The 15728-nt window shown below is 37.9% G+C and overlaps 1 protein-coding gene across 1 annotated transcript; it reads left to right on the top strand.

Moving 5' to 3' along the window:
- Positions 1 to 4649: 4649 nt before the first annotated feature.
- On the top strand, positions 4650 to 14022 carry chrnb1l (cholinergic receptor, nicotinic, beta 1 (muscle) like). Its single transcript, XM_053492028.1, has 11 exons — positions 4650 to 4749; positions 5905 to 6038; positions 6877 to 6921; positions 7392 to 7501; positions 7735 to 7843; positions 7969 to 8116; positions 8434 to 8619; positions 8825 to 9048; positions 10011 to 10192; positions 13636 to 13777; positions 13875 to 14022. The coding sequence occupies exons 1-11, from the start codon at positions 4659 to 4661 to the stop codon at positions 14013 to 14015; spliced, it is 1512 nt and encodes a 503-aa protein (XP_053348003.1). The 5' UTR covers positions 4650 to 4658; the 3' UTR covers positions 14016 to 14022.
- The last annotated feature ends 1706 nt before the right edge of the window (positions 14023 to 15728 follow it).

The raw sequence follows: 15728 nt of genomic DNA, 5'->3' as shown, positions 1-15728 counted from the left end.
TGGCAGGAGGATGAAGTGTGTGTGAGAGGGGTGTGTTCAATCAGCCACAATGCTGGTGGCTTTGCGAATGCAGCGTGTGGTGTAGATGTCTTCAATAGAGGGGAGAGAGACCGTCCTCGCTATCCGCTGTAAACTTGTGATGACAGTGATGCGGCCACTCAGGATGCTCTCGATGTTCCTCTATAGAAGGTGGTCAGGATCGGTGGTGGAAGCTGGGCCTTCCTCAGTCTTCTTAGAAAGAAGAGACGCTGTTGGGCTTTCTTGTACAGGGAGCTGGTGTTGAGGGACCAGGTGAGGTCCTTCTTCAGGTGAACACCCAGGAATTTGGTGCATTCGACTATCTCCACTGAGAAGCGGTTGATGCTTAGCGGAGAATGGTCGCTTTGTGTTCTCCTAAAGTCAACAACCATCTCCTTTGTCTTGTCAACATTCAGAGACAGGTTGTTGTTTTGACACCAGTCCGTTAGCCTCTGCACTTCCTCGCTGTACGCTGACTCTCGTTCTTGCTAATGAGACCCACCACAGTTTCACAAACTTGATAATGTGATTCGAACTGTGTGTCGCTACACAGTCGTGAGTCAGCAATGTGAACAGCAGGGGACTAAGCACACAGCCTTGTGGGGCCCCAGTGCTCAGTGTGGTGGTACTGGAGGTGCAGTTCCCGATCCGTACTGACTGAGGCCTTCCGGTCAGAAAGTCCTGGATCCAGTTACAGAGAAAGGTGTTCAGCCCCAACAAGCTCAGCTTCCCGATCAGTTGTTGGGAGATGATAGTGTTGAATACTAAGCTGAAATTTATGTACAGCATTCGAACGCATGTGTCCTTATTGCCAAAGTGTGTGAGGGCAAGATGGAGTGTATTGGAGATGACGTTGTCCGTTGAGTGGTTAGGACGGTACGCAAATTGCAGTGGGTCCAGTGAGGGGGGCAGCAGGGTCTTGATGTGTCTCATGGCGAGCCGCTCGAAGCACATCATGATGGGTCAATGGGACGGTAGTCATTGAGACAGGACGCAGAAGACTACTTTGGCTTGGGGACAATGGTGGTGGCCTTTAAGCACGTGGGAACGACGGCGCTGCTCAGAGAGATGTTGAAGATGTCGGTGAGAACATCTGCCAGCTGTTCTGCACATTCTCTGAGCACTCTGTCTGGGATGTTGTCTGGTCCAGCATTACATGGATTGACTCTGCATAGAGTTTTCCACACATCAGCTGTAGTGAGACACAGCACCTGGTCATTCGGAGGAGGGGTGGACTTCCTCACCATCATGTCATTCTGCCTGTCGAACCAAGCGTAGAAGTTGTTCAGTGCATCTGGAAGGGAGCCGTCACAGGCAGGTGATGTCGTCCTGTAAGTAGTTGATAGCTTGTAAGCCCTGCCACATGCGTCGTTTGTCACCGCTGTCCCTGAAGTGGTTCCGGATTCTCTGGCCATGCACAAGTTTCACCTCTCTGATGGCCCAGGAAAGTTTGGTCCTTGCCCTTCTAAGGGCCACCTTGTCTCCCGCTTTGAAGGCAGAGTCTCGGGTCCGGGTCCATCTTGGCACCTGCCCACACTGCCAAGAGTATTAATACTTGGTTTAAGGACCATGGTATCCCTGTGCTTGATGGACCAGGAAACTCACCGGACCTAAATCCCATAGAAAATCTGTGATAAGGAAGATGCTAGACACCAGACCCAACAACGCAAAAGAGCTGAAGGCCCTTTTTAGAGCAACCTGAGCTTCCATAACATGTCGGCAGTGCCACAGACTGATCGCCTTCATGCCATGCCACATTGCTGCAGTAATTTATGCAAAGGGAGCCATGACCAAGTATTGAGAGCTTTACGTGTTCATATCCTTTAGTTTTGTTTTTTATTCGTCTTAATAAATATTCTAATTTTCTGAAATACTGAATTTTGGGTTTTTGTTAGCTGCAAGCCATAACCATCAAAATCAAAGAAAATAAAGACTGGAAATATATCAGCCTTTGTGTAATGAATCTGTATAATATGAGTTTTACTTTTTGAATTTAATTACGAAAATATATTAACTATTTGATTATAATCTAATTTATTGAGATGCACCTGTACATACTAACCCAGAAGCACTGCAGAATAAAATAATTATATTTAGTTCTTTATCCAAAGAAATCTGTACATTTACATTTTGGCATTTGGCAGACACTTTCACAATTTTTTCCCCATGTTCCTAATCGAACCAAGCCATCAAAACAAGATAAATTATACATTATAAATTCAGTTTGTAACTTCTGGGCATTATTATTGTGGTTACAGTGTGAGTGAGTTATGGTCCACAATCTGTTTAAATTTCATGTTTTTCAGACCTACACCCACAGACTTTAATCACATCAGTACACCTGCCATTATACAATATGTTGTCCTTTTATGTCTCACTTGGCTCTGCTGCAGAACAAAGGCTTGCTGTAACATCCGGTTCAATCCCGGTCCTGGTGCTAACTTGCCAAACATGTGTTGCATTTGAACAACTCTAATAATGCAACTGGCTCTTATTTGAACTTAAGATATCTTGGCGTAGCATCCAAACAGAATTAAAGTGGAAGTGCGGGAAGCTCAATGCTGTCATCTTCCCCATTCTCTCTGTGTTCCTGTACACATTACTCATGTATGGTGTATGATAGCAGAATGTACCAGGATTAAACCGTGTTTATATACGGAATATAAAAAAGACACAGAGGGTAAGAGCAATTATTTATAACCTGCATGGTGTATTTGATAGCAGTCTCTACATTTCTGCTGGTTTTTTTTTTTTTTTACTTTTTTATTAAACATGCTAAGTGGATGGTCCACATGTTTAATAAATATTATTTTATGCGCAAGAGCACATTTAAAGCCTTAACATTGTGTAAGACAGTGTTTGTAATTTAATTGACAACTAATAAACGGTTTTTCCATTAATACAAGACATAAAAAATTTACATATCAAGAACTATTAAAAAAGCAAAAAAAAAAAAAAAAAACATAGATTTTACATGAATTTAGGTAAAAAATAAAAAAAAAACAATACTCGTGGGAAAACACATTGGCAAAATGAAACCTTAAATGAGCATTTTAAAAAATGAAGACTGTGAAATAACTTACAGAAGTTATAATATATGGCCAAAAGTTTGTGTACACCTGACTCGCATGTGCTTGTTGAAAATTACTCCTAATCCAAATAATCCATATTAGGTCCCTGCTTCACTGTTGTATGAGTCTTTACTGTTCTGAGAAGACTTCATGCTAGGTTTCAGAGTGTGGCTGTAGAGTAAGCCAGGGTTCTGTGCAGGCCAGTCAAGTTCTTTCACTCCAACTTTGGAAAACAACACTTTAAGGAGATTGCTTTGCGTACATGTGTGGGCCTCTTGGTTCCAGTGTAAGGCAACTGTAATGCTACATACAGTACAAAGACATTCTACACAAGTGTGCTTCCAAATACGTGGCAACAGGTTGAGATATCAGTCTGTCTACAAGCATCGACCATAAGTAACAGAAAAATGTGTAAACCCTGACAGTTAAATATGGGGGAAATGTGTAAATATAACACGTATCAATTCTCTTGAATGTCTCTTTAGATGTAAAAGTCACTTTTTTTTGTAACAGAATTATTTGCAAAAAGTGTATATACAGTATTTGTTTACTTAATTATGTTCATTCTTTTAAATAGTTTTTGTTTAGTTTCATCTAAATGAATTGAGGTTTAACTACTTAATTGTCCAGCAATCTTGAACAACTTTTTATATTTTTATATTTATTTAAATATTATTATTATTATTATTATTATTATTATTATTATTATTATCATTATCATTATTATCATTATTATTATTATTATTATTATTATTATTTGTTTGACTTGTGTTTCTTATATCGCATGAAAATAAATTATACCATACAACAAAGATATGAGCTTCTTTTTTAGATATGCCTGTGCATGTCTGTGTGTCTGTGTGCATGCATTCTCGAGTGTCCAGTGCTTTGTACTGGTGACACTGGGCAGCCCCGATGAATGCATGCCATACCTTTGAGAGACACAAAGAGCAAACTAACCGCAACAGATAAAGCCAGGAGCCGAGTGAGTGAGAGACAGACGGTCAGGAAGAAGGAATAAAAGAAAGACAATGAACTCATGAAAGTGTTGCACATTAAAAGGTGCCTGAGAGACGTGCAGGGTGTCTAGCTTTTGTGTGTGTGAGAGAAAGAGGGAGAATCCTGTGTCCGCTCTGGACCTTGGGAAGGAGCAGCTCCTGTTTTTTGCTTTACTTTGTTCTCACTGCCAAAACACCCCTACTGCAATAGAGTCCCTTCTTCTTCAATTACTTAAAACAACACACACACACACATACACACAAACCCATCAACAGGTGTCTGCCACTGGTCTCTTAGAGTATGTGATCATTCCCTACATCCCATAATGCCCTGTTCTGTCAATCATCCCACAGATCTAGAGAGCAACAAAACCCAGAGGCGAAGGAGAGGATGGTGTGATCACGCCATGGTTCAGGAGGAAAAGCTGCATTTGGTCACTGGAGAACTGACATAACTATTTTCTACCATACCAAACATTGATCAGAAGAGCAAGGGCAGAGATCCTGTGTGTATGCAAGAGTGAGTGTGTGTGTGTGACATGCCACACATCACTATTTGGTAAAGGGGCCAATGTGTGACGTGAGTCAAACAGGCAAAATGGAACGAGGAATCAAGGTTCTGCTCTGTGTTCTTTGGTCCAGTAGCATGTTTGCGCTCACAGGTAAGACAAATAGGTTTTATTTATTTATTTATTTCTGATTTGCTCAATTGTTCAAATGTTATGTATTTTTTGTATTGTGAGTTCAGCTGTTAGCATTTAAACAGACAGTTTGCAGATATTTGGAAGTCGGTTTTCTAAAACAGGAAAGGTTTTAACCCCAAGAACCAAAGGACAATCCTACAGTGTTATTTGACCTTGTAATTTACCGTGTATGTAAACAGAAAAACACACACTGCACAGGTGTAGACAGGCCCTAAAACTAATGTTGTGTGCCAAATGACACGTTTGTGATTATAACAGTGAATGCCATTTGTGCATGAAAGAAAACAACAGACTGGTTTTGAATTTAAAATTTTTCTAAGGTTTCGTTTCAATAATGAAGCAAAATACCCAACACCATACATAATATATATTCATATCATATTCTAGTGAAGCATGACTTGCATTTTGGTCAAAGCTGACAGGAAACTATTTTACTGATATGTGTGCTTTTTTGCCTCTATATTTTTCTTTACTTAGATGTTTTAAAATATACTATATATATATATATATATATATATATATATATATATATATATATATATATATATATATATATATATATATATATATATAGTGCTCATTCAGAGCATCAATAAATCACTCAAAATATGTCAAGATATTCTACTGTTGTTGTACCTACTATAGCATATTAACCAAAATAAATGTTTACGGTGTTAGGCTGCGTTATATTCTGTTATTATGTCTTTTAGCAGTAACATTAGCAATAGCACTTTTTTAAAATAAATATTCAACCTTTTTTAAATTCAGACACAATAATTTACAAAATTCCATACACTTTACTTTATTTCTTGAAATAGCCGAATGACAGTATACACAGTATATATAGCTGTATATACATGTGTGTATACATAAAAGTACTTAAAATTAAACATAACGTCCGTACTAATGCTAAGCTCATCAAAACTGTCCACTTGGTTATGTTCTAAAAGCATACCTCAGAAATATTGCCTATGGATGAGAATACAGTATGTGCTCACAAATGAACAAATATGAAAACATTGTTGAAAAACTTGTTTGAATTAATGTAATATTAAAATATTGCAAATGTTTCTTACCATGCACACGCAAAAATATTTATGTCTGTGTGTTTAGGAGGTTCAGAGGCAGAACGTAGGTTGTTGCAGGATCTATTTGAGGATTATAACCTGAAGGTGCGCCCGGCTCGGTCCTGGAATGAGACAGTGATGGTCAGAGTCGGGATGACGCTAGTGCAGCTTATTAGTCTGGTAAGATTTTTTACACACTCACACACACACATCTAAATAGTTCATATTTTGAGGCTGAGTATTGAGTGTGATTTGTTGGATGTCAGGTCTCTTGTTAAAACAACTAAAGCAAAATAAATTAATATTTAATTCATAATTTTAAAAAAACATAATTATTATGTAGAATATGCGGTAGTTATGCAATTATAAGATATTGTAATAATATCACTATTATTATTATAAGCATTATTAGATAGTCATATTTTACATAGCCATACATTTCAGTTAGGAAAATATGATTAATGTTCTCCTGTGTTCTGACTTGTCAGACATTTTAAAAGTAAACTGAAGAACTCCTTTTTAAACATGAATTAGAAATAACTTTCTATGCCAAAGAACATTCAGCATAAATAAATGACAGCAAGTGTAAACTATAGTGAAAGTGTATTGATAAGATCTTTGGTAATAGAAGGCTATTATACACAATTAAAGTCTAATGAATTAATAATACAGTAGGTAAATTAATGATATCCACAAACGTTTTGTAACTACAGTAGCACATAAATAAACATTTTATCATCTCACTACGGGTATTTTGCCCTTCTCACTGAAAATGTTTTACAATTGAACCACTGATTTTAATTTGACCACCGACCATCAGTTGGGCCCAACAGAAACGCAAATGATGAGTCTGATACTATGCTACTTTTTTACGGCTGGTTGTGGTAGCACTGGAAGCTTTAATGAAGAGCAGGTCCCTGTGTGGGCTGTTAGACTTCATCTAACAGGATTGCGTGTTTCACCGCTGCAGGATTTAGCCACTACATGATACTGTCATTGTGTCTCCTCTCTTCTACAGAATGAGAAGAATGGAGAGATGACAACCAATGTATTCATGAACATGGTGAGAAGCACACTCCATTTATCTTCCTCCACCGTTTCGCTCCGTTTCTGTTCTGTCTTAATTCGCTTGTCACTTTGTATAATTAGGATGTATTACATCTCAGTCTTGCTCCAAGCTTTCTTCTCTCAACTGCTTTTTGTGCAGCGTCTCCTATGTTTTCTGGTGTTGTAGAGCTAATTAGTGTGCCATCAATTCTACACTAATGTGTCATTCTTTTTGTGTGTGTGTGTGTGTGTGTGTTGAAATCTAGTTTCAATTATAAACATCTATAAACTACTGTTTCCTGTTTCCTTATGATAATATGTTCCTTATAATAATTTTTACAGTGTAATTCAGTTCTGACCCATAATGCCAAAAGCTACTTATTATCTATATGACATGTGAAGGTGTAATGTTACATAACACTCTTGTTTCTCTTCTCATTCTCTGCCTTATTTTGCTTCTCCTTTCTCTCTTCCTTACCTCTTCAGGCGTGGTCTGACTACAGGCTGTCTTGGGATCCAAACGACTATGACGATATTGATATTATCCGAATCCCCCCTAACAAAGTATGGCGTCCAGACATTTACCTCATCAACAAGTGAGTCTAGCTGTCTGTATTTAATTTATCTTTGTATTTAAATGTCACAGCTGTAACTGTAAACTGTGTCACTGCTTCTTATTAAAGCTCAATATATACCGTATGTGACCTCTGTGCCTATGTACACTAGCCTAAGTGGAAATAACAAGCAGAGTCAAAAACAGTGCTGCACACTTACAGCTGGATGTGAGACAGAAAAATGTATCTAAAAGAGAGTTATTTTAATTTTGCAGTAACGATGGGCAGTTTGACGTTGCTCTTTATGTGAATGTGCTGGTTAAAAGTGATGGCACGGTTTCCTGGCTGCCTCCAGCTATATACCGCAGCTCCTGCTCCATTGAGGTACAGTACAGCTGAAACTGTAACATGAGCAGCTTTAAAACAGCAATCATTCATCAGCTTAACAGTTATAAACAAGCTTTCATCTGATGAAAAGATAATGCTAATATGCAGCTTTATTTTTCCAGGTGGCTTATTTCCCATTTGACTGGCAGAACTGCACAATGGTGTTCCGCTCGTATACGTATGACGCCTCAGAGGTGGATCTACAGTATGGCCTGGATGAAGATGGAAAAGAAATTCATGAGATAGTCATAGACGAAAATGCTTTTACTGGTCAGTTCCCCTGCTGATGTTTTACCTGGGTCAAAAATTGCCTGTCTACATATTATGGGTGCCCTGTTATAGAATCAATGACTACCAACTTTTTGGAGTGCATTATGCTTTCTTATAAATTGGTCATCAAGAGATCTTTGGATATTACACAGCTTTTTAAATGCTGTAATTGGATCTCTTTTTATGTGTCAATACTCTGTAGATGGATGAATGGATGGATGGATGGATGGATGGATGGATGGATGGATGGTTGGATGGATGGATGTATGGATGGATGGATGGAATTTTAGTGTTGATTTAATATTCTGTTTGCTTAGAGAATGGAGAATGGCAGATCTGCCACAAACCCAGCAGGAAGAACATCCAGGAGGACCTCTATGAAGACATCACCTTCTATCTGATCATTCAGAGGAAACCACTTTTCTATGTCATTAACATCATCGTGCCTTGCATCCTTACTAGTGTGTTGGCTATATTCGTGTTCTATCTGCCACCAGGGGCAGGTGGGTTTGCATAGCATAGTTAAGAAACCTTTCCTATTATTTAGTAATGCCTAAATCTTCCGCCAGTGTCAGTGACTCATTGTTTAGCTTTTATCAACTGTACTTTTAAAAGGCTAAAACTCTATACACTGTCATATTTCTGCTCTCTATAAGCCTATAAAACTAAATAAGTTCTTTGGTTTATCTTCTTTGGTTCTCCCCACAGGTGAGAAAATGACTCTGTCCATCTCTGTCCTTATTGCACTCACTGTCTTCATGCTCCTGCTGGCCGATAAAGTCCCTGAGACATCTCTGGGAATCCCAATTATTGTGAACTATGTGATGTTTACAATGATTCTGGTGACCTTCTCAGTCATCCTCAGTGTTGTGGTGTTAAACCTGCACCACAGGACCCCCAGCACACATTATATGCCTATGTGGGTGCGCAAGGTCAGTCAACATGGCAATGCCGTTAATCATTCCTGCAGTAAGGTTTTTTGACAAGTTCGCCAGTTTTTTCTTATTTAGTTTCATTTTGTTTTGAGCACTATATAATCAAGTTCAGGTGTATTGTAGTTGCTGAATGCTTACAAACTACATACATTAGGAAATTCCTGTTTAATTGTGTTTACAAGTTTACTTTTTATTTATTTGTAATACTAACTACATGCGTAGGGGAACAGGTTAACAGGTTAAGAACCATTAAGAGAGCTTTAGTTGTCCATTCATAGGGAACTCATGAATGTTAAATGTAAGAGCTATATAACTGAATGCTTCTCTGTTTTAAGGGGAATCAACATAAAGCCTTTAAAGTACATCAATATCATTTTTTAGTCCAAAATAGCAAACCTAAATTTACTAGATTGAAAAAAAAAATTACATTTGGAATTAAATAATTACAAAGACTGTTCTGTGTTCAGATCTGTTAAGACAGTCCTTTATTGCTATTTCTTTTTGAACTTATACACTTTCTCTGTAGTTCTGTTTGGGGAATGTTATATATAAGCTCAGTGACATCATGAAAGAAGCATCATGTGTGTAGGCTTTTGACTGCCAGATTTAGAGGATGATGTGATACTCTGAATCATTTAGCTACAGAACTGTTGTTCAAAACTTTATGCTAACTTAGTTTCTCACGACCAAAATCATGGTGTTTATTTATTTATTTATTTATTTTGAAAGCTTTAATGAGTCTTTATTAAGAAAATGCCAGTTGGACTAGTTGGACTATTCCCGTAGTATTTTTATGAGCATATGAAAATATGAATTTAGAAGTCTGTTTATATTTATTTGGTATTAAAAAAATCTATATATTATTAGTTTAAATAAGTTATTTTAAAGGGTTTAAATAAACATATATATTTCAGTGAGAATTACCAGTTTGCCAATTACTGAATTATTGATTGTCTCAGGTGTTCATCAACTTCCTGCCTCCCTACCTGGGTGTGCTCAGACCCCACCCTGAAGAACCTGTAGAGAGCAAGGAGCCTAAAGAGGACCCTCCTATTGGCCGTGCTGACAACAGCCTCAGGCCAGGAGGAGAGTATTTTATCCGAAAGATAAATCCTGAACTGATCACACCATGGAGGGGAAGGTAATAATATGACACAAAAGTATTTGATAACTTGAGCTGATTTTTTTTATTTTTTTATTGATGGATAGTTTTTTTTTTTGTTGAAACTGTGGGCATTTAAAATAAAAGTATCTTTGGTTATAGCCGTGGTATGCATTCTATTACATTTAATTACAGAAAACACCTACTGACCTGTGTTTAAATAAACTTACACAAGTGTACTCTTTAGACAGTGGACCATCTTTTATGACATTCCCCAAACCACAAAAACAGCTGGTCACTGACCCACCAGCTGGCAGTCACTGCCACATAGCACTTCTGAGACCTCACAGGACACAGATACTAAAATTAGTCACTAAGGTGTGCACTCATCTGATAATGTGGATTTTACAAAAATAGATATAGATATAGTAGTGCTACAACATCCATCTTTATCACCATTTACGCAACTCTTCAATAATGTTCCCTCCCATTTTATCTGGGCTTGGGACCGGCACTGCATCCAGTGGCTGGGGGGTTTGGGCACTGGTTTGGAATCGAACCCGGGCCTTCTGCATGGCCGGCGAAACACCTACCACTAAGCCACCAGTGCCCCACGCAACTCTTCAATAAATTTTTAATGACTACCCATGAAAGTGATGACCCTGCTAGAACATGATTATTTAGGGAAATAATGGTTGTCCATGCCACAATAACAGCACAGATTACACAAGTACAGCTCTGACATGTTGGCACTAAATGGATACCAAAAGCGCTCCTAAACTCTCATCCCAAACTGGTCTCATTTTTTCGCTGTATCATCTCATTTCCTTTCCTGTCACACCAGACCAAATGTAATAGAATTGGCATCAGTCTGCTTATTAAAATCTTTGTCATTGGTAAAGTACGAAGCAGATGATTCAGTTTTCTTAATAGATCCCTATACTGTAGCATTGTGCAAAAAAAGTCTAAACCTGACTCTTTCTCTTTCAGGTAAATCTGTCTGTAGTAGACACTAACATTATCCTGCTACATTGTTCCAAGCTTGTAAATATGGCCCTGGGGTGTTCCGGTCATATGGTTATGGTCATTTCTCTTTTCCTTACAAAGGCATTCGATTTCAGCCCATCTAAGCCCAGTCGCCCGCCACTGTCGCCAGCTTCTAAGCCCCTGTTTAGTTTGGGCATTAGAGCTAATCCAGCCCAGGACACAAAGGGAGGGTGAAATAAGGAGGAGAGGATAAATCCATGAAGGATGAGTGCTGCTACGAAATGTAAAGAAATAGCTGAAATATTGAAGTAATGAAATGTCAAGCTTTATAAGCCAATGTATTTTGTGGTGCCGAAGTACAATTCAATTATGTTTCAAAGATGACAGCGCAATGTGTATCGAATTCCACTGTGCATGTGTGTGTGTGTGTGTGTGTGTGTGTGTGTGTGTGTGTGTGTGTGTGTGCATGTGTGTGTGTGTGTGTGTGTGTGTGTGTGTGTGTGTGTGTGTGCATGTGTGTGTGTGTGTGTGTGTGTGTGTGTGTGTGTGTGTGTGTGTGTGTGTGTGTGTGTGTGCATGTGTGTGTGTGTGTGCGCCTGTGTGTCTAGGAATGACTGTCAGGCACTGAATGGGAGTTCCCATCTGTTTGTTGTTCTGAAGCGAAGTAGTAGAATGTCAGCAGGTCATGCAAAGCTCCATATCTCTCCATCATTCTTTCTTTCTCTCATGGATGCTTTTACAATACAATTTATGGCCTGTTGCTCTGTTCTAATGCTCTCTTCTCCCCCATTTAGTTCCTTGATTCCCTGAACTCATCTAGCATTTTAACAGGTGCCTTTGAAATGCACAGATGTCAGATGTACTCTTAGAAGTGGAGCCATATGTCTGCCACTAGAACATATTTCTGATCATTTTTGACCTTGTGTGGATATTTGGCTTTCATTCAAAAAAAAAAAAAAAAAAGGTTTCTTTCCTTGTTTAAGGTTTTGGTGCAGCCTAACATTAGCACTATGCCAGTGGAGAGATATTTAAACAAACATAAATGAGTGTGTGTGGTTGTGTGTCTGTTCTTCCTCTGTCTGCCTGCCTGTCTGTCTCTCTGTAGACAAAGTGTCTGTAGACAGAGTTATACTTGTAGGAGGAGCCTCAGCTCAGACTTAAACAGCCTTGTGTGTGTTGATGTGTGTACTGTAATTTTGGGTAGTGATATCACTTTACCAACCTCTAGTGAGAGTCGTGTCTTCACGCGATATTCAGTGAGACCCCGTGTACTGTGTACATTAGCTTTCCTGAATAATGTAGTAAGAACACTGAGACACTGATCAAGCAAACTATGGACAGGTGTTTATTGTGGGGTTTATGAATATTGTGCATAGTTTTTTATTTGTAACACAGCCACTCGTTTTCTTAATTTCCGTACTAAGATTAAGCATCTCAACAAGTTCACCCGTTAATATAATGCAGCTGAGCTCAAGGATTCAATAAAGGGGAAATTAATGAGGATGTTTTTGAAATCATACAATAAATCTTGGAAACACATGGAAAGTTAATGAAGTACACTAATGCTAGTTATTACACGTACTGTTATTTGAACATGTTCCAATGTTGGTGATGTAATGAGGGAAAGAGGATCATGTCCCTTGATACTGACGACAAGTCTTCACTACGAATATACATGTGTGTGTGAGTGTGTGTGTGTTTGTGTCATTTGGCATTGTAGAGAAAGGTCACAATCAGACATACCACTCATATTTATATTTATAGCATCCTCTTTGAATATACAGTGTGCAGACATGCAAAGATGAAATAGACACCCGCAGTCTGACACTGATGCTTTGTCAAAAAAAAAAGTTTTTTTTTTTTTTTTATTGAATGTTTTGAAGATGGTCAGTTAAGGATTTTTTCCTTCATGTTGATAACGTATTAAAAAATTAAAATATTACAAAACATGGTAATGGTTTGGCAAGTGACCAGGAATTACCTCTAAGTGCATGCGATGTTATCTATTGCCATTCAAAGATGCTCCAGAGAAATCTATTGGTCTCTGAGGGTGACCTTGCGGCAGTAAACACTATAGGCTTATAGTGTAGCTACTGTATGATTTAATGGATTAGTGTGATGTTATTATAGGCTGTGATATGACTAACAACTCCTGTGTGCTCTGGGCTGTAATCCCACAACACAAAAAGAAAACTGATATACAACATTATTGATTATCTGTGTTTTATTAGATATCCCATTTAGACACAAAACTCCAACTGATTACAAATCAGACATCAGCTACATACTGGACCTGCAACTTAAACAACAAATGCAATTAAAACCAATAGATTTGAAGCATTAAAAAAAAAGACATTTTTTTGTCTGCCTTAAAAAAGGCAGACAAAAAATATTCTAAAAAGGGAAATCTTTCTCTGTGTGCGTGCGTGCGTGCGTGCGTGCGTGTGTGTGTGTGTGTGTGTGTGTGTGTGTGTGTGCATATATGTCCTTTATAGCAACCCTGTAAACACAGTGCAGCTGCAGAGGTTTTTTGACAGAGACAGCTACTGTCTGATCCTGCCCCCTGATCTTAAATCTGCCATCTCTGCCATTACATACATGGCTGAGCAACTGAAAAAACAAGATATGGATGACACTGTGAGTAAGCACACACACACACACACACACACACACACACATGTATTTAATGTATTCTTTGTTTAATATTTCATTTTCCACTTGTGTGTGCTGGCAGATGACTAATGACTGGCAGTACATTGCCATGGTTCTGGATCGCCTCTTCCTCTGGCTTTTTGTCATCATCACCACTCTGGGCACCCTCGCCATGTTCCTGGATGCCAGCTTCAATCACACCCCTGAGAACCCTTTCCCATGAGTGTATCCTGACTAAAAGTGCACGCGCACACACACACACACACACACACACACGCACATACTGTACATACATCTATCTTTTTTTTTCCAAATTGTGTGTTTTAAAAATCTGTGACCACCCATCTGTCTCTACATACTTTCTAGCATATATTAAAAGCCTGGGAATTGTTTCACGACATACTGGATATTTTTCACCTTGTAGTTTCCTTTTTCCATTCAGAAGAGGGCAGCAGAGTGTGAGTTATGAGTTACATTTAGTACATTTGTTGGTACTGTACTTGTTGTAGTGTTAATCTTGCATGGACTCATGATTAAATAATTTCCTTCCTGTAATGGATCACTCACGTCTTCATACAATTCCGGACTTTTCATGCATTAATATAATAAAGTCACTGAGAATGGTGTCTATAGGGAACATGGTTACTGTGATAAATCAGAGGAACTTGTATTTTGTACATTATACAGTGGATGTTTAATGTAATGCATTGATTTTTTTTTTTTTTTGGGGGGGGGGTTGCATCCTTAATGAATTTTCATCTAATGTTTTAATAGAAACGCATTCATGCAATTATCCAATTAGCCACATGTGCAATGCATAAACTCATGCAGATACAGATAAGAGCATGTAAAAATAAAACATTAGTATGGAGAAAAAATGTGCTCTTAATAATTTAACAGTTTAATATTTGTTGTTACCTAACAATTGATTTGATCTTGTTTTAATCTTCTGCCCTGTGTCTAATAAACAACAGATTAGTGTTTTTGGCTATCAGGACTGGAGCCCAGCGTCCATGTGAAGACTTGATGTGTTATGCATTCTAAGATGCTTCCCTTCTTAGATAGTCTTTGTATCTCCTCAAACCAGGCTGGCTTCTGAACCTCCTTACTAACAAGACATGTCCAGCCACATAATTATCACTGACTGGCTGCTTCTTAGAAATATTCAAACCAGCTGATCTGGGAAAACAACCATACCATTGGCATAATTTTATATTTTTACTCCTTTCTAATGTTCAGTATGAATATTACCTAAAGCTTGACATGACTTTACGCATTGCGTTGCTGCCACATGATAAGCTGAGTAAATAACCTGCATGAACGAGCAGGCATCTCCATTGGTATTAAACTAGTAAAAAAGTAAAAACACGGGATTCATGTCACAAGGTAATCATTAGGGTTAGAAAGGTTAATTAAGCTGGGAACACACCACCTCCATATATGACCTGAGAAAAAAAATATGTATTTTGTCTCATTCCTCAAATCCATTCTTTCTATTCATGAGATTGGAATTGATAAACCAGTCAAGGAAATGTTGTGTATATGGTTAAATTACAAAATATACAATTATTGAATTTTGTGACTTTCTAAAGATATGTTATATATATATTTATTATGCATTTAATACTAATAAAACATTTAATGGTTCAGTTATAATTCTGTGTCTAATTCTGGAATTAATGAGATCCATTATATCATATCATTTCTTACACATGCATTTTAAACAAGTAATTTACTCAGTGTACATTAGTATAGATGCAACTTTGCTACTACAGGTGCATCCTAGTAAATTAGAATATCATCAAAAAAAAAAACATTTCAGTAATTAAATTTAAAAGTAAAACTCATATATTATATAGATCCATTATACACAGACCGATATATTTCAAAAGTGTTTATTTCTTTTCATTTTGATGGTTATGGCTTATAGCTGATG

The sequence above is a fragment of the Clarias gariepinus genome, chromosome 1 (genome assembly GCF_024256425.1).
Source record: "Clarias gariepinus isolate MV-2021 ecotype Netherlands chromosome 1, CGAR_prim_01v2, whole genome shotgun sequence".
NCBI classification, from domain to species: Eukaryota; Metazoa; Chordata; class Actinopteri; order Siluriformes; family Clariidae; genus Clarias; species Clarias gariepinus.
Note: the sequence above shows the minus strand (reverse complement) of the source record. Positions and strands in the feature narration are given on the sequence as shown.

Coding starts and splice junctions, on each gene's coding strand:
- chrnb1l (XM_053492028.1), top strand. CDS start 4,659: ATGTGTGACGTGAGTCAAACAGGCAAAATGGAACGAGGAATCAAGGTT. Junction 6,922..7,391: donor CCAATGTATTCATGAACATG/GTGAGAAGCACA, acceptor TTACCTCTTCAG/GCGTGGTCTGACTACAGGCT. Junction 8,117..8,433: donor AGACGAAAATGCTTTTACTG/GTCAGTTCCCCT, acceptor CTGTTTGCTTAG/AGAATGGAGAATGGCAGATC.